This window comes from Helianthus annuus, chromosome 3 (genome assembly GCF_002127325.2).
Source record: "Helianthus annuus cultivar XRQ/B chromosome 3, HanXRQr2.0-SUNRISE, whole genome shotgun sequence".
NCBI classification, from domain to species: domain Eukaryota; kingdom Viridiplantae; phylum Streptophyta; class Magnoliopsida; order Asterales; family Asteraceae; genus Helianthus; species Helianthus annuus.
The window spans coordinates 41474258-41493886 of NC_035435.2; the positions used below are offsets into that span (position 1 = coordinate 41474258).

The following is a 19629-nucleotide window of genomic DNA, read 5'->3' on the forward strand; positions in this document are numbered from 1 at the left end:
TATACATATATTAAAATATATATATAAAAATTGAATTTGAATTTCGAATCGAATCGAATTGAAAATCATAAATTCGTATTCGATTCTAATTCAATTACTGGATTCGAATACGAATCAACTCAAATTCGAACCTTTTTAATCGAATCCTGAACACTCCTAGCATCTACCACGGCTATGATTACGCGAAAATTTGTTTGAGAACACATCATCTGTCGTTTCGGTTTACCCATGTGCATTGTAACCGACAATGGCACCAACTTTGCCTCCTAAGATTTCCAAAATTGGCTGCAAGAACTAAATATCGAACACGTTTTCTCTTCTATGGCGCATCCTCAAGGGAACAACAATTAGAAAGTATCTACAAGAGTTTAGTCGAAAGTATCAAAGAAAGATTGGGAACAGCCAGGAGAGGCTGGGTCAATGAGCTCCCAAGCATGCTATGGGCACATAGGACAATGCCAAAAACAAGCATTGGTGAGACACCCTTCAGCCTGGTCTATGGCTCCGAAGCAGTGATCACTGCTGAAATTGTTCTCCATCCACCAAGAATGTTGGCTGTCAATAACATTGAAAACAGCAGGGAGCGCAGACTGGACTTGGAACTCTTAGAAGAAAGGCACGAAAATGCGGCCATCAACGAGGCTAAATACAAGTCCAAGCTAGAAAAGTACTACAATGCGCATGTGCAGATCTGCACGTTCAACCCAGGGGATTACGTCATTCGGAATAATGAAGCCTCTAACGCAGAGCGAACAGGAAAACTTGCTCCCAAATGGGAAGGACCATACCTCATACATGCGGTCTTGGGCAAGGACGCATACAAACTGCAAACTTAATGGATGACCTTATCCCAAGGACTTGGAATGCGCAATATCTTAGACGCTGTTATATGTAAGGTTGTAATTTGCTTTTCTTGTTTATTACAAATAAATGGCCATGCGCCATGCATTAATCAATATACGACAGTTTCTTATAACTTCATTATTAATATTATCAACCCTATACAACTCTATTACAAATGCATATACCACTTTGCGGTATTCACAAAAACAGATTGGCAAAACTTCATTCGCAATACCCACACGAACTGGCCAACACATGTAAACGTTATAATACAATTATACGCAAGTTCTAAACATTGACATGCACCCTGCTGGGAAAATGTAATAAAGTAACTTCTTTTTATTTTGCGCCTTTAATCGGCCTACACTTAACGTTATTTTTTGTATCATAAAAATGGACAAATAAATCATTACATCTCTTGCGGTTGTGCGCCTCTCACTGGCCAAATCAAAGAGTCAAGTTAAACATTTTCTTTGCCTTTGGGCAGAGAGATGTGTTAACTCCATACTTACTTACGCCCTGGCAGTGGCGCAAAGTATACTAACCTATTCTTTACATGCGCCTTTTTATGGCCTAAATAATAAAAGAGTTCAATTTACTCGCGCTTACACCAAGCAGACAGTAAATACATTTTACTTACATGCTTTAAAGCCAAAAAAGTCATATATTCATCACACTTGCGCACCAGCTGGATATGCAAGGGGCAACTTGTCATAGTTACAAACACAAAAAACTATACAGGCATGCAGGTCCAACTTAGTCTTCGCTTTCATCTTCGTTTTCCCCTTCAGCATCTTCCTTGGGCTCGAACAGGGCTCGCAGACGGTCGACATAGTCGTCCGCTACTAAGCATTCTTCGACTTGGGCAAGGGCGGGGACCACCAAAGCGACATAGGCGTCGATTGCGGCTTTCATCACAGCTTCAGTGTCAACCGCGCGCAGGGAGCATTGTTCATCAGTGAACTTCTTTTCAGAAACGACATTCACATGGGTTAGACACTCAGTGTAGCCGGCCATGTACCCAGCATCCCGCGCACGCTCTACCACATCTGCAACCGCATTGGTTGTTTCTAGTGCGTGTAGGATTGCATTTGCAACCTTCACAAATAATTACAACGGTGATTCGATATTAAGGCAGGAACATTAAAGAAAGATGACAAAGCGTTTAAATGAACGACACCAAACTTCGGTATCCATGCGCGATCGTGGGTAAGGTTGGCATTCATCGATATCGCTTCATCTAGCGTGGAAAATGCCTGACCACGCTCTTCCTCAGCCTTCGAAGCCCGCGCTTCGGCCTCCACCAAGCAACGGTTTACATCTGCCAAAGTCGCATCACGGGCTACGGGTCCTTGTGTGCGCTTTCCTGTTTATAAACAACATTCAATATGAGAAGGCATTTTCATATTTGATTACGTACCAAAACAAGAAGTATATATATATTACATACCTCTAACTTGGCAAGCGCAAGGTTCGCCTCCTCCAACGCCTTGACCGCATTTGTACGGCTAAGGTCGGCTTCCTCCAGTGCCTTGGCCGTAGTGTTACGGCCAGCAATGGCTTCCTCCATCGTTGCAACAGTCGCGACATTATTCTTCTCAAGGCTGGCATTCACTGCCTTCAAGTTAACGATTTCCTAGCGAAGACGGTAACACTTTTCATTTTCACGAGCACAAGCCTCTTTCCAGAGCTTGCGTTCTTCTGATAAAAGTTTGGTTAAGAACCGAACCTGATTGTAGCATGCGGCAGCGGCCCACACCTCCGTCCTTTTGTATGCCTCAAAGTCGGCCTTCTTTTTGGCCAGGCGCTCTTCAGCTACTTTGACTTTTTCCATCGTTGCGCCAGCTTCAGATTTAAACCGTTCATACTCCTCCTCCTTTTGTGCAAGTGAGTACCAATCGTTGAGGATGACATTTCCGATCACAGCGCCACCAATCAGGTAAAGGGCGTGCTGAAGATATAGATTCTCGCGCCCGACAGCCCTTAACCGCTACAACTCTACGGGTGTTCCAACACCCTTTAAAGCTTCCCTACACAGGTCAGTCATCACATCCCCTTGATTAATGTTCTATTGGGGGGGGGGGAATGCATGGCCTTACCTCGCACTTGGGTATAAGTGAGGTAGTAAATAATCAAGTGCAGTTTCATTTGGCTGGATCGGGGGCTGACCATCATCAACCTCTCCACCCGCGCCGGAGCAGACCCATATTCAAAAATAGAGTACTTCTGCCTTTGTGCCCCCTCGCCTTCACCGGACCCCTGCTGGACAGTAGGGTCGATAAGGTTATATGATGAATCAAAAACATCATCGTAAACTATGGTCTCACCCACCGGTTCTTTGAAGTTCCCCCTTTGCATCATGTATGGGCGGGGTGGCTTCACTGCTTTCAACCTGAACAACTTGTTCAGGTTCCATAACCATCTTCTTTTCTTCACTCGTAGGCTTGGGCGGTGAAGGTGGTGGGGTAAGGAGAGTTGCGCTTGTGGCAACCGCAAAAACATAAGGAAAATAAATAAGGAAGACTTCAACACTCCATATGACAATCTTTAGGAAAGATGTGAACTTACCCTTGGTAGGCTGCACAAGACACGCACTTATTAACGTCGTCTACCCACGACGTATAGTAACCTTCTTTACCGCACTAGCAGGTGCGGTCTCAACCTTCCTCTTCTGCCCTATTACGGGCCCAGTACTAGCACCAGCGCCACCTGCGCCCGAGTAAGACCCTAGCACTTCCAACCCCTCAAGACTATCAGAGACTAAGACATACCTTAAGAATTAGTTTTTCTAGGGCGTAAAGTATCTGACGTAGCCTGTTTCACAGCAATGGTAACAGGCTTGTCTTACCATTTGGCCTTTGCAGCCTTGGGAGCAATCGCGTCCGCGGCTGTAGCTCCTTTGCTACCACCCACAACTGCTTTACCACCACCCGCGGCAACGGGGTGGACTCCTAATGCCGCAAGCTTACCTATAGCAGGTACCACCAAGTTTTATGAGAAATGGCACAACTACAAATTTAAAGTGCAAAGAGCAAATAATGCTACTTACCCAGCCCTGTCGGTATAGGGGACCTTAGTGCGGCTGGGTCGGGCACCCAGAAGTTCACAACGGTGGTCTCATACCACCCTTCCTCACCTTCACCACAATCCTCTGTGGTAATATTCACTTCACTATCATCTACAAACGACCGCCAAAAAAGCACCACTACAAAACCGCAAGCACAGTTAGCAACAAAGGGAGTAAGTTCTTAATAAAACAAGGTCAACAGAAATTACCTTCGCCTTTTTCCCTGCAAACAAGCTTCTTTTTACTGCCCGGTTTCCACCGCAACATCATACGAAGAACTTGTAACTCCTTGTCGTGCACCGCAACCAAGGGGATAGCTTGAAGCTGCTCATACCACTCCTGCGCTTCCGTGGTGGTAAGGGGCAACTTTTCCTTCGGAATGTTCACAAAAACACTCCAGATGGACATCCTGCACACCATCGCAGCGTCCTTCACGTAAAAAAAACTTAGACTTCCAATTTGTGAAGCCCTTAGGAGGCTGCTCCAAAATCTTAAATGCGCTCGTGCGAGCGATGAAAGAATAAAAACCCAGTTGGGCTTGCATCTGGTAGAACCGACGGAAATACCCAACCATCGGCTCGATCTCCTGGGATCAGAAACAGTACTCGAAGTGACAAGCACGAACCATCCCCAACGGAGTAAGCTGAAAAATATGAATTCTACAGTACTCCAGCAACTTCGCCTTGAACACCGTCATCGGCAGCCGAAAATTGCCCTCGCCGAAGAAATCGGCAAAGAGGGTTATAGAGCCGGCAGGGGCATCGACGGCAGTATCTGTAGGATCGTATTCGGACCCGAACGAGTCGATCAGAAGAGTTTATCTCAATACGAAAGGCGGAAACAGTCGTATTCAGTTCAATTCAGCACACAAATCACTTTAACTGTCAATTTGATTGATATAATGACGTTTTACAGCATGACGACACTTCGGCAGCACTTCGTTGCTTAACCGGAAACTACTTATATGATTTCGCTTGAAATGGCCTTTATATAGGCTTTGAGATTCTGCTTGAACATGATCATGTTCATTTCAAGCGCAATTAACATAATTAATTCAAGCGAAATCAGCATGATAAACTCAAGCGGAATAAGAACAATTTTGATTTCGCTTGAAATGACCTGTGTGTCATTTCAAGCGGAATCACCTCTAATTCACACTTTCTTGTTTAGACGTTGTTGAACTCTTGAGGTGTAATTTTTAGGTTTATCAGTAAGATTTAAATCTTTTATTTCAGAAATATTTATTTCTGTTAGTTTGAAAACCTTTTTTATCATCTCAATTTTAACACCTCTTATTGGAAATTCCTCATCAGAATATAATTTGTCAGAATCATTCAAAGTATAAGCTACTTTAAATGTTTCATCATTCAAATTAGATTTTGATAACAAGAATTCATTACTGTAAACTCTTTTGCCCTGTTTTTCTGTTTGATTTTGAGTGCTAGACTCAGACTTTGACTCCAACATAGACTCGGATTTTGACTCCTCTGTTTCATCGTTATCTAACACATGATCCACCACTTTCTTCATCAATTGAGATTGTTGGTCAGTGTCGGACGATGTAAACGTAACATCAATATTTTCTGGCAAATTGACTGAGGACTCTAACTCCCACTGTAAGTTTGTTGCCTTTCGGACTCTTTCAGAATTTGGATTTCTGGGCAAATATCCATTTTCCAGCGAGGGTGGACACTTGTTATAGTTGACACCTTGTTTCTTACCAGAATTCTTCTTGTCAGTCTTTTTCTTTGTGTCATTCTTCTTTTCGTTCTTCTTTTCTGGAGTCTTTTCTTCAGTTTGTTCTTTTGTCACATCATCCTCTTCAAATGCCTTCATGCCTTCAACAGTTGGATAAATCTTGTCAATGACATAAGAAGTACATGAGTAACTTTTCAACAAACGATTAACTCTTTCAGTTTCAATTCTTTGAGCCTCCAGTTTTTGTTCTAAAATAGCACATTTCTCGATGTAGTTGTTCACAACTTTTTGCTTTATCATGAACGCCCCTTGAATTATCTTCATTGCTGTTGCTTGTTCTTCACTCGTATCATTGTACATATTCATTGCTTTGTTCAGCACATCGTAAGACTCCTTCAATCTGTTCATATTGTGAATCAGCATACTGTTTTGTTTCTTTATAGCTTCACAATTCTCACAAATCACTGGACTTTTCTTAGCATCAGCTTCTTCATCAATCTTGAAAGCTGGAACTTCTTTCACTTTTCTTCTGACCACCGGAACATCTTCATCATCACTGCTGACCGGTGTTTTGATATTTTTCTTTTTCTGTTTAGCTTTTTCATCTTCACTGTCACTTTCAGCCAGCATTTTCAAATGATCTCTCATTCTTTTTGCATAATATTCAGTGTCATCATCACTATTTTCTTCAATTCGAGCAACAAAAGCTGTGTGAACTGGAGCTTTGTTAGGATCATAATCATCCCAATTGAAATTCTCCCAGCTAAATCCTTCAGGTAACTTTTCGTCATCTTGATCAATCACACATGCTTTACCATCAGCTGGTATATACTTGTCCCAATTGAATCCTGTTGATGGCTTCTTTTCATCTTGATTCACCATACAAGCTGTCTTTGAAGATTCTTCAATCACATTCCTTCCATGTGCCGTTTGTGCCTATTGTTGAGTTGGTTGTTGAGCAACTTGATGGTAGATGGCCTTCCGATAGTAATCATTGTTGTTGAAAGGATTTTGAGCTCCACTTGCTTCGCGATTAGTGCACGCCCTCTTGAAGTGTCCTTTTTCCCTGCAACGAAAACAAGTGACTTTAGATTTATCAAAACCTAAAGTAGAAACATTAGCTTCACGTAGATCATCTCTTCTTGTGATCTGCTTGAATTTCTCAGCTCTCCTCAACACACTAGCCAAACACCATTTTATATCCATTAGCTCCATCTCTTCAGCATCTATCTGGTCGTAATCCTCCTTAGTCAGCATTGGATTCCCGATCCGTCCTGCAACAAAACTTCCATATGATTCTAGAACAGTCCTCAACAAAGACATGTGGCTTTTTGCAACTTCTTCTGTATAATCTTGATCATCCTCAAGATTCAAAACAATATTGCACTGTAATTTCATGCCATTCTTTGTTGTTGCCAAATTCGGATCAAATGATGGATATGAAGAAAAACTTGTTTTGCTGCTTGATCTTTTAGATGAACCACTTGATGAACCTTTTGCATTGAATGCAGTTTCAACTTTCGGTGACATGTTTGTCTCTTCATTCAATCCTGCTTTGTAGTACAAACTGATGTCTTGTTCACCATCAAACACTTTCATTCTTGAAATCTTTATCTGATCCATCTCCTGAGCCTCAATCTTTTCAATGAATTGGCTAAGTGTCAGATTGCTAAAACCCTATTTGTTTCTTAGCATCATCAAGTATGTGCCCCAAGTTTCGTGTGGCAACGCATCAGCCAGTTTCTCAATTAACTCTTCATTGTCTTTGTTGATGCTTACTCTCCTCATATTTACCAACAAATTGCAGTACCTTTCAATAATATGCTTTGTGCTTTCATTTTTCAAACCTCGAAATAGATCAAACTCTTTCTTTAAAAGTGATTTTTTGTTCTTTATCATTTCTTGACTACCAACAAACTTTGATCTTAAAGCTTTCCAGATTGAATAAGCACTACCATTGTGTTGCAACAAGACCAAGATGTCTTCTTTCACAGCTTGTTGTAGCAGACTTCGCATCATTTTTTCATTCTTATATTTTTTTTTATCATCAACACTCATATCCTTGATAGCAATCTCCTCTTCATCGTCATTTGTCGGTCTAACGTATTTTGTCTCAACGAATTCCCAAGCATCTAAATAGTTCGCTTGAACCCAGTTTTCAAAACGTCCTTCCCAACCTTTATACTCCTCGATGTTCATGAGCTTAGGCGGTTTTTACATAGTCCCCGTTTCATTTTCCAACATCGTGTCCGTGTTCTGTGCAAGAGTGATCGGGGTAACCGGGGTAGCGAATGCGTTATAAAATTCCTCGTCCATGTTTAGGTTTTTCAAAGTTCACAAACACAGTACCGTTCAAGCGAAATCAACTTTCAAGCTGAATACACTTTCGAGCGAAATAGCACCTTGAAGCGGAATCACCAGGTATGTTCAAGCGAGATTACTTTGAAACGGAATAGTGATTCGAGCGGAATCACTTCAAGTGAAATGTCGTTTTCAAGCGAAATCACAAAACAATTTCAAGCGAGATACCAGTTTCAAGCGAAATCAGGACAAATTCCAAGCGGAATCACGATGAAATTTCAAGCGGAATACCAGTTTCAAGCGGGATTAAGCTCTAATTCCGTTTGAAATGTTGCTGATGTCATCATCTCATGTTGTTTTTCAAGCAGAATTACAAAAATTATCAATTTTAGATCGATTTTAGGCCTGAAACTTTCAAGGCTTTGTTAAAACACTGTTGCGCACATTCTGTGAGAAATTTCGCCAATTTTAACCGTGAAAAAAAAATTAATTTTGAAAAAGAAGGTGTAGAAATCAGAATTCGCAGCTGAATTGGTATGAACTCTTCCTCTTGAGCTCTGGTACCACTTGTAGGATCGTATTCGGACCCGAACGAGTCGATCAGAAGAGTTTATCTCAATACGAAAGGCGGAAACAGTCGTATTCAGTTCAATTCAGCACACAAATCAATTTAACTGTCAATTTGATTGGTATAATGACGTTTTACAGCATGACGACACTTCGGCAGCACTTCGTTGCTTAACCGGAAACTACTTATATGATTTCGCTTGAAATGGCCTTTATATAGGCTTTGAGATTCCGCTTGAACATGATCATGTTCATTTCAAGCGGAATTAACATCATTAATTCAAGCGAAATCAGCATGATAAACTCAAGCGGAATAAGAACAATTTTGATTTCGCTTGAAATGACCTGTGTGTCATTTCAAGCGAAATCACCTCTAATTCACACTTTCTTGTTTTTCGTGCCCTGATCTAACTAGTTCTATACAAGACTCGATACAAGACGAAGTCGACAGACGCATGCACCAACAGTATCGCCCTCTACCATGAACCGGGCTCCATATTCTTCTGGCATCCTGACGTTCAACAGTAATTGCCGGAAAGACCCTACCGTCCACTTCAACACCGGTAAACCATCGCCGGCATCGACGTTCTCAACATTTTCTTCCACCGTTGACGACGGTTGTGTAGATGGTACTGATGGTGAAGCCATCAAGAGAAATGTATGTAAGAGGGAGGAAGAAACGGTAAAATAACAATCGCCGGAAAATGATGTTAATCGCCGGAGAAGAAGAAGATGAAACGGAAACGGCTGAATTTCAAAAACGTGAAGGGAAATATACCCTTCGCATTTAATGCAAGGGACGTGACCGCAGAAACGTGCTATTTGTGCGCCAATCAATCACTGCCAGCTTGCAATCGACGGTTCATTGACAGTTACCACGCGCGCGTCGGACTCCACGCGCCTGACAATGGACGACCAATAAGCTGCTACTACAGTGTAATTAATGCCTCGGGCAGTGGAGCAGTCGCTGTCACATCACCTTTTCACCAGCCAAATCCCACCAACTTTCACCAACTTCCACAGCGGTACACACGGTTGCACTACACATCAAATAACCGAACACCTTTTCCACTTCCGTTTGCGGTTCATGTGAAAAGGTAAACCGTGGCCGTATGTGACTATAGAAACGATGGCTATGGGAAATGCAAACCGCGACCGCATGTGACTTTGGAAAAGGTGGCTATGGGAAATGCAAACCGCGAACGCATGTGACTATGGAAACGGTGGCTATAGGACATATACACCATAACCCACATCGCCTGCAGTTCAAACACCAAGTTTCACTTTGACCGCACGAAAAGATGGTGGACCACGACACCGCAACAAAACCACTTACGTCGGCTGACGCATCGTCGTTTTCTACTGTAAGAACTGGTTTCAGTGTTCTTTTTACTTTTAAATAAATCTCATTTACTCAAAGAAGAAGAACACACAGACAAACGACCAGTTAATGAACATCAAACAGCTGAAACAGATACTCAGAAGGTATTGATGCAGACTCTTGATAATCATTGTGAACTCGTGGTAACAAGTCTGCTTATGACTTTGTTTATCTACCCATTGTCTTCAAAAAGTTATATTGCATTTTTTGAGCAAGCACGACTGATGATAGACGACTTGCACTATCAGAAGGCAACTCAAACAAACGCCCAAACTAGGACATCAACATCAAAACAGATATCCAATTGACGAACACGAACGGCCAAACAAAAAGGGATTATTAATTCATCTCCAATTGATGAACATAAACCACCAGCAAGGTAACAATACACTTGCACCGACTGGTGCGAGGGTGTTTTCCTATAGATATCATCAATTGATGTCTTTTTACTTTTAAATAAGTCCCACTTGTTCAGGTCAACCGACCAATTAATAAACATGAAGCAGGAGCGAAAGGCCTTGGCCTAGTATCTTCTCCAAACTGATTTCAAAGACACACGTATTCAACTATTCCCTCTCTTAAGCACTTATTTAGTCCAGCATTCCACCCACTTGCAAACTGCGAGTGGAAGCAACACTGGACTGGGGGGACTTGAAGGGGTATGGTCCCAAATCTCATACCAGGCTTGGGCGCCAGTGACCATCACCCGGCTTATTGTCCTAATCAACAAGGAACTTGCTTCAGTTCGTGCGGGCACGCGCGAGCCCGGTTTGCTTTCCCTCTCGGGGAAAGATGAGAAATCTCACCTTGTGTATGAAAGTGGTTGTTTTCGTCAATATACATAGGATGCGGTGATTACTACTAAAGATGGTAGTAGTTTCCTACATTCACTTTCTGTCAGACACATTTCCATGTTGCGGTCAGGCGCGGGCGCGCGCAGAGCGGGATACAAATGTGTTAGCTAATATATGCACAGTTTATTGCACGTAGCGGAGCTGCGCAGGACCGTGTCTTATTATTATGCAAGTGGAACTGTCACTTTGACTTCTGTGACCAACCAGCAAGTGGTATGCCCGGGCACTAACAACAGCGGTCAGCAGACCGCCCAATGCGCAGTTGTCCAGCCCACTTGCATAAAAGCTGATGGACAAACTGACAACCCCAGCAGGCCACGTGCCGGGTGTTCCTTCGTGCAACCAATACAGCAGGACACGTGGCAACACCTCCGCGTGCGCCCAAGACTCTCGTGATCTACGCTCCTGTCAAGTCTACGAAAAGCTGCAGGTTGTCAGTCGGGCCCCTAGGCCCATTGACCCTTCTCCTTCACTCTTCGATTATAAATACTCGTTTCGAACAAGGTTTGAGGTAATGCTAATCTGCTCACTCACAATTACTACTTAACATTTATCTTGCTTCCAAAGCAAATACTTATTCTCATGCCAGAGGGTGGTAACAAGGAGCAACCCCCACCCCATTCTCCTTGTTACGAGTCACGGTGTGTTTCACTGTGCAGGTGACATATTAGAGGATGACCCAGCCATCGATCGAGGAAAGGAAAGGAGGGATTAACCCTACTTATCGAGACTTGACCCGTGAACTAACCTCCTGTTTAACCACTGTTTTATCAGTGGCCTGTTTCTTGTGCTCTGCCTTCTTGAACAGTCGTTTTTACCCATAATACTTTCATATTGTTTCTGTGGGCCCGGCTCGTTTCTTTCATCTTTAACTTCAATCACAAATTCACTATTTTCGAATTCAGGGGTAACATGGGGGATAATTCAAATCTATTAAATTCATTGATCTGCATCTTGAGGTGGTTTGTGGTGGGGATTGTAGAGAGTGAGTTGGTGGTGGTTTGTGGTAGAGGTAGATGGAGAAAAGGGTGAGAGAGAAAAAGTACATGTGTTGTAGTGTATTACACGTCACAGGCCACAGCCCACACGTCATCAGCCACGTCACATTTAGCTAACCAAGTTATACCAAGGATCGATGGAGGCCAAAATCTTACAAGTTGGGAATGTTGTAGGAAATTTTTAAAGTTGAGATTATTATCAACCAACTAGTGAAACTTGGGATTATTAAAATCCAATAACCCTTATTAAAACCCAATAATTAAGTTTGTGCCACATTAGCAGCCACATCAGCCAATAAGTAGGTTTGGGCCACATAAGTTGTCACGTCAGCAAAAAAACTAACCCAGTTATAAAAGGATCAATGAGGGCCAAATTCTTATAAGTTAAGATTGTGAGAGGGAATTTTTGAAGTTTGAATTAATGTTGGCCAATAGGTAAAAGTTAGGATTAAAATCCAATAACCCTAAAACTAATAAAGCAATTCCAAGTGTGGTAACCATCAGAATGAGTCAGAAGATAAGAAATTAGAATTGCATTTGTTTAATGGTAAAGGTTACACTTTTTCTACTCTACTTCTCAACTACACCAATTAATACTAAACTACACTTCATACCAGGATTTGAACCCTTGTCTTTTTTCTAAAAGAGACAAGAGCCTCTACCAGTCAGCCAAAGTTGGAATGATGAATTTGAATTACATTTGAAATTGGAATTTGAGGGAATTGTAATCAACTCCATTAAATATTTGCAATGTGTTTGGTTTGAAAATTTATTAATGAAACTTTAATGTAAATAAGTTAAATTTACAAAAGAGTACACTTCCGTTTTGCTCCCTATGGTTTGGTCGTTTTAATGGTTTTGCCCCAATCCTTTAAAAAAAGTCATTTTACTCCCTGATGTTTCGGTTTTGTCACCAGTTTGCTCCCCGGCTCTTAACTCAATTAAATCATTCAATAAAGGTAGGGGTATTTCGGTAACTTTACATATAATTATTTAATTATATATTATTATTTCCTAAAATTCATTTTTTAACTGAAAACAAAAATAAACATAATTATTTGTTATTGATATATGTATATATTATATAAATAAAAAAAACATTCAACCCTCACTCCTATCTTTCTCACTATAACCTCTATAACAACCACCATTACCATCGCCATCAGACACCACTACCACCATTAGACACCACCCCACCCCACCCCACCCCACTAGCCTTGGAATCCAACGATGACAACGGTTTAAGGCTAAACTCGAGCAGATCGAAGAAGTGTTGGTTGTATCCACCTGCCGCCACCATAAACTCCGGCATATCTTGCCGATGCACCTTTCCTGCCATCAACGCAAACTACCCATTGAGCCATCGCCACTCGTCACTAATGTCATTATCTCTTCGTCTCCAACAACATCATCTTTGAACATAGTAGATCTGAACACCACCGCTCATTCCATCACCCATCACTACCATCAACCACCACCCCCACCTACTATGCACCGCCGCACAACTTTCTCTCCCTCATCTGAAACCAGCAGATCTGAACACGTTGCCACCATCTTCATGTCTCTTCATCTCCCACATCCACAAATTCGTATGGTTTGAGCCCTAATCCCTTCTATACAAGTGATTTGGTAGCTAGGATTCATGCAAAGAAGGAGATGATTTTTGGGGTAATGGTTTCAGAAGAAGATGAAAGGATGTTGGTGACAGTTTTCTTGGTGACAAGTTGAGTGGGATGATGGTGGTTTCATGGTTGTGGTGGGTGGTTTTTGGTGGTTGGGGTGATGTTAAAAGAGAGTGTGTACAACTTGCATGTAGATTTTGATAAGAGGTTGATAGAGAGATGTTAGAGAGATTATAAGTTTTTTTTTAATATTAAAACAAGAAAATATAAAACTACCGAAATACCCTACCTTTAACTGAATCATTTAACTGAGTTAAGAGCCGAGGAGCAAACTGGTGATAAAACCGAAACATCACGGAGTAAAATGACTATTTTCAAAGGATTGGGGCAAAACCATTAAAACGACCAAACCACAGGGAGCAAAACGGAAGTTTACTAATAAAAAATTATCCCTTAAACTCTCTCACATCTCCACCAGGTTTTTTTTAAAATGTCTAGAAATCCATAACTCTAGTGAAGGAAAGTTGAATTCCATTGATTGCTGCTACTTTGGTCATTGTTCTTGTTTTTTTGATAGAAAACAAAACTAAATCGGAACGGCGAACAATCTTGCTTCGAATGTTCTTTGAATATGGGATCCCCTCCTACTCTTGGTGTTTCTTGCAATTTGTTCCATCATCGTTCGGAATTACGTGATACTTCCATTCGATACCAAATCAATAAGCTGCCTATCATCATTCATCGTGATCCTTTTAAGTACGCACAAGAAGTAACCGACTCACCCAACTTAAAGTAACAAACCGTTACTAGCTACAAACAATTGCTATTATATCCTACTAAGAGCTGTGAAAAGAGAAAAAGAAGTACGAAATCGCTTAAGACTTCGAAAATTCTCAAAACACCAATCCCTTCATAAAAACCTCAAACCTTATGCATACATGTAAAAAAATCATATTGAATGCAGTATTACTCTTTAGTTTAGTCATTAAAGCTGGAAACATAGATGCAGATACAACAACAAAACATGGTTAGAATTAACGAGGCTATTTTGCATATTTTCGCTAGCCGGTAGAACAAATATTGTATATAAAAAGGTTACATGTCGCGGTCTCATCACACTAATAAGATCATCGGGCCTCTACATGCAAAAGCAAAAGTAGTAAACAATTCATGACGAGATCCTTGATTTGATCTAACCATAAGAAAAATCATAACGTTATGCAATGTTTTGAGATATAGACATACCATAATCGGAAAGGAGCTTAGGGTTCCTTGCCCGACAACAATCCTACATAAAAGTATATCATGCAAGCAGTAAATATATAATGATCCTTGTATAAAAGTGAACATGTAACAGAATAATCAGATAGCCCGTTTTGACTTTTGACCCGAACTCATCTGACCTGTTTTCTTTAGAGGTCACATTTTGACCCGTTACACAACACAACTTGTCGATTTTGTCATTCAAAGATATAAATATAACCAAAGAAACATTGAAGATTTACCTGACCCAATAAATAGGTCACACACTTTGTGTTTTGGCAGATACATCTTTAACTTTTGCATCAACCTGATCCTGCAGTTAAGCATTAAGAATGTCAATCGTATTTTTACAAGATACTGTTATAATGTTATATAATTATGATCAGGTATGTAGTACCACTGCCTATGTAGTTAATATCCCGATATATCAATGATATATCGGTTATGGGTCCCCTACCGAGATAGCGGTACAAAATATTGGTCAGAATATCGGTACCGATAAGGCGATAATATCAGCGATATTGTCCGATATTTGACCGATATAGGACCGATTATGATCAATAAATCACCGTTTTTCCCGATATCAGTACCATTCTTCTTATTTCTACCGTTCATTTTTCTTCTTAATTCTTATTGCTGCTATTAGTGTTTTAAGTATTAATTGTTAGTTGTTACTGTTAAATGTTAGTGTTTTAAGTCTTAGTCAGTTCTTACTTGTTACAATTGTTAGTGTTAAACTGCTATATATATAAATTTAGCATGATATTAAAATTACCGATATCCCACCGTGATAACCGATATCTCAAATATCGGTCCTTGACTGATATCCGATATTTTACCGCATTAACTACTTAGACCACTGCAAATATTTATAACTAAACTTATACACGAGGAAATGTTGTGAAACAAGGTGTGTTACTAAAGGCCTGTTTCTCTTTCGTTTTCATTCTTCACTAGGTTATTAAAATTCATTCAGTTCTTAATGCCAATGTGGGGCTAGCCCACTTGGTAGAGTCACATGCCTCTTAGAGGGTAGGTCCCATGTTTAAACTTGGTCGAGGGTGTAGTTTAGGATTATTGGTATAAGTGGAGTAGAGTAATATTTGTGGTTCAAAAAAAAAAATAGTTCTCAATTATTTGGCTAACAATAGATACTTTAAGTATAGACCTATATTAACCTAGGAAATTATAAGTTGCGGTTGATAAAAAATAATAAACTGATATTCAACTCAAATCCATTACAATTTGTTATGCAAACTGTAACACGAAATTGTTAGTAGGGGTGTAAAACTCCGATAGGACACAAAGATACGAACCTAACACGAAATTCACGGGTTTGAATTTAGCATAAACAGGTTTGGCCTAGTTTAGCATAAACAGCCAAACGGGGCGGACTTGTCGACTTTTTGGGTTTACAGGTTGACACGTTTATTTTTATATCTTGTTAAGGAGTATTTTAAGTCAAAATGGAAACTAGTTAGGTATTTAATGTTAAAAGTTAAAAGAAAAATTGTTGTCAGGTATTTTAGTTTAAGCGTAATATTTTTTTATAGTCATTTTTGTTTTTGGGTATAAAATTGTAATTCTATAAAAGTATGCAAAAAATAAAAGTTTTAGGTTAAACAGAACATGTCGTTTTAACCCGTGAATACCTGAATTGTGCTTGGTTCCATGTGATGATATTCGGGTTAATGTAAATTCTTTGGGTTTGTGGCGGGTTAGACCCACCAACCCATGAGCACAGCCCGTTTAACACCCTAAATTTGTTAGGCCCATCAAACCAAGCTTGATAAATTCAAATATAAATATAGAATGTCAATACAATATTGGCTTTAAAAAGTGTGAGGCACGCCGAGGTGAAAGGGTCCTCAAAGCTAAGGCGAGAGACAAAGGCGCACACATCACGTACACAAGGGGCAAGGGATTTATATCATATTTTTTATTCTTATGATATGTTTCTATCAATACGTACCCGAAACTCAGATACAAATAACTTCTGCATATGATTTAATTTATAAATAACTGTTATGAACAGCCAACAACCTATATGTACAACCTCCTGATGCACCATGTTGGGCCCTTAAAGGTTTAAGCAATTATACGTGTTAGTGGGTCAAGATAATGTAATGTCTCGAAATCACATGTATAAGATTTCGAGATCATAGTTGTCAATAGCGATCGTAGTGATCGCTATAGCGCGCTATGTAGTGTATAGGTATAGTGTCGCTATTAGGGTTGTAGCGATGGATAGCAAGAATAGCGACACCTTATTTCTTTATTTTTTATTTTAAATACAAATAGCAATTAAATATAGCTATAAAATAGTATTTTGATATAATATACACGTAACATAGCATATATACCAGGATATTTTGATATAATATACATATAAATTTTTTTTTAAATTTTTATTCTAGTGTATCGCTATTTATAAAATAGTACATATAGGTACCTTACCGCTATTTGTCGCTATTCGCTATTAACAACTATGTTCGAGATAAGACTAGTGGGTTTTGGGGTTTTCGGATTTGTATGGGCTTGGAGTATCAAATAGGACCATGTACAACACGTGCGCCTCACACCTCAGGCGTGCTTTTTTAAACTAAGAATACAATGCTATTCACAGTAGTCCTATCTCTTAACATCATCCCTTAATTTGACTTTTAGTTTATCGTTCATACGATACAAGAATTACGGTTCGACACATTTGCAACAGCCATAATTGAGAAGAACAATCAAGGAACACGCACACATGTTTCAAGCTTTAATTACCAACACTAACTCATTTAATTAACAACTTGAGTGGACAATAATTAACTTCTAAGCCACACAAAATGCTACCTTCAACATAAAGACATATAACTAACTTCTAACAACCTCATTACTCATATGATTCTAACATTAACCTTTATGATGTCAACAATTTGTGCCAAAAAAATTGTCATGAAATTCAACCAATTTCTATGTCATAATCAACACATTTGACTACGCAGGTCAAAAGCAAAATGTAGAACATGAACAACTGAAATCTTACCGCTGTCTTCTTTTCATAATAATCATCCAAAGCCCACTGATATTTCGATTGATTCAACCCGAACCAACGCGCCAAAGAATCATCCAAACTTGAATGTGCTGTCATATGAATATAAATTTAGTCAAAACACCAAGTACTCAACAGTCGACAGTTTACCGATTAAATATCACCTGGTCAGACCAAAAATCAGTAACCGTTCAAAGGCGGTCAAATTTCGGTCAAAACTGGTGAAAATCTTTATAGTATTAAAACATTATACTTATTAATCCAATCAGATTAACAAGTTAGAAAAACAATATATAAAATTTTGAAAAAAAAAAATTGTATATATATGTATAAGTTTGAAAAACTACATATAAAATTCAAATTCAAATCCAATTAATCCCGATTGATCGCTAGTTGGTATCCAATGCCGGGCCAGGGCCTATCGATTTTTACAGCCATGCAAAACACATAAAATAAACACAATTTCAAACTTCAAATAATGTATAATATCCAACAAATCAAACAAATCTAAGTTAGCATAAAACAAAACGATACCGTTTTGAACTTTAGCAACGGCATCCCAAAAGAACCCGAATTTCGAATCATAACCCGAACCGGACTTGTCATACTGAACCGGCGGGGGAAGAACCGGCGGGGCCGATTTGGGCTGCGGCGGCTGAATCGGCTGCTGGGTTTTAACCGGAGAAGATTCGAATGAGGGTTTTGGTGTAGGAGGAGGTGTAACAAAGACGGTGTACGGGCCGATCTTGCCGATCATCGGTGGTGTCGCCGGTTCTTTGTTGATCGGCATTTTTAATTGGAAAAAATGGAGATTTTTGGGCAAAGTTCGATTGGGTTTTTGAGGAAAAGATTAAAGAGATGTGTGAAAGTGAAAGTGAAGTGGGAATCTGGAAGTAAAGTGTTTGGAGAGTAAAGTGTTGGAGCAGCAGCTTCAGACACGGTTTTGGGATAGAGAATGAAAGATCTTTGTCTTTTTTTTTAATATATAATAATATAATTAAGTATTAATTTCAATTATACTCTTTTGTGTGTGTCTGGATTGAATCCCATACCTGACTTAATTAAATTTCTGTTTTTTTTTTTTTTAACTTTCATTAATCCCATACCCCTACAATCTTATTTTCATATTCCTATATGTATACGATGGTTCAAATTATTGTACAAAAGCTCCTAATTGTAAGAAGTGTAAGAAAAGATTTATAGAGTTACAAGTGTCCAATAACTTAAAATTAAACCCACTATATCACCACCCAAAACCTAAACACTCACCATCACCCAAAAACCTAAACCCCCCACCCCCACCCCACCACCACCCAACCCCCCCCCCCCCCATCCCCCGGCAAAAAAAAAAAAAAAAAAAAAAAAAAAACTATACCTCACCAAAAAACCCCCCCAAAAAACCTAACCCCCCCCCCACCCCCAAATTCTTACAATTAGGAACCTTTGTATTTGATCCTAATCCTGTATATGATATGTATACGGGTCGTATAACGGTATATGGTCCCTATGAAATGTGGTTGCAAAGAATTAAATGCAATGGAATGTTTTGTCTTGACTTGTACGGGTCGTATAAAGTATATCTTGATGGGTTTTGATCAAGTTTTAGGTTTTTTCACATGTGTACTCAAGATCCAAAATCTGAGGCCGTAACTTGAGATCTAAGTTTGAATATTAGGAGAGGACCGAAGACCTGAACCTGCAAAAGAGAAAACCGTAAGGCTCGCCGCAGAGATGGGAGGGCCCCTCTGCCACCACCCTCCGGTGTGAGGATAAGTATTTGATAAAGAGAGAAAGTAGAGAGAGAAAGTAGGACAAATTTAGGAAATCGTACTTGGCTTGTACTTGATAGGGTATTTATACTAGTCAACTGAGATGACGTCATCTGGCCGGTCGCACTTGTTTGGCAGTCCGTCCGCGGTAAATGGAGGAACGGAGGTCTCTCAGGACGGTCGTCCTGATGTGTTTCGGTCCGTCCCTTGTGAGGAAGATCCGTCT

General features: G+C 40.0%; 1 protein-coding gene across 3 annotated transcripts; it reads right to left on the reverse strand.

Annotated features, from left to right (window-relative positions):
- Positions 1-14221: 14221 nt before the first annotated feature.
- Positions 14222-18593, reverse strand: LOC110878256 (pre-mRNA 3'-end-processing factor FIP1). Of its 3 annotated transcripts, XR_002557744.2 has the most exons (5): positions 18169-18592; positions 17629-17726; positions 14837-14907; positions 14577-14619; positions 14222-14469 (listed from the first exon to the last, which is right to left on the reverse strand). XR_002557744.2 is itself a non-coding variant. In XM_022126533.2 (4 exons), the coding sequence occupies exons 1-3, from the start codon at positions 18422-18424 to the stop codon at positions 14854-14856; spliced, it is 408 nt and encodes a 135-aa protein (XP_021982225.1). In that variant the 5' UTR covers positions 18425-18593; the 3' UTR covers positions 14241-14523; positions 14837-14853. The 3 variants fall into 3 exon arrangements, 2 of the variants coding, with proteins under 2 accessions (XP_021982225.1, XP_021982224.1); XM_022126533.2 differs by lacking the exon at positions 14577-14619 and having other exon boundaries at positions 14241-14523; positions 18169-18593; XM_022126532.2 differs by having other exon boundaries at positions 14241-14619.
- Positions 18594-19629: the final 1036 nt, after the last annotated feature.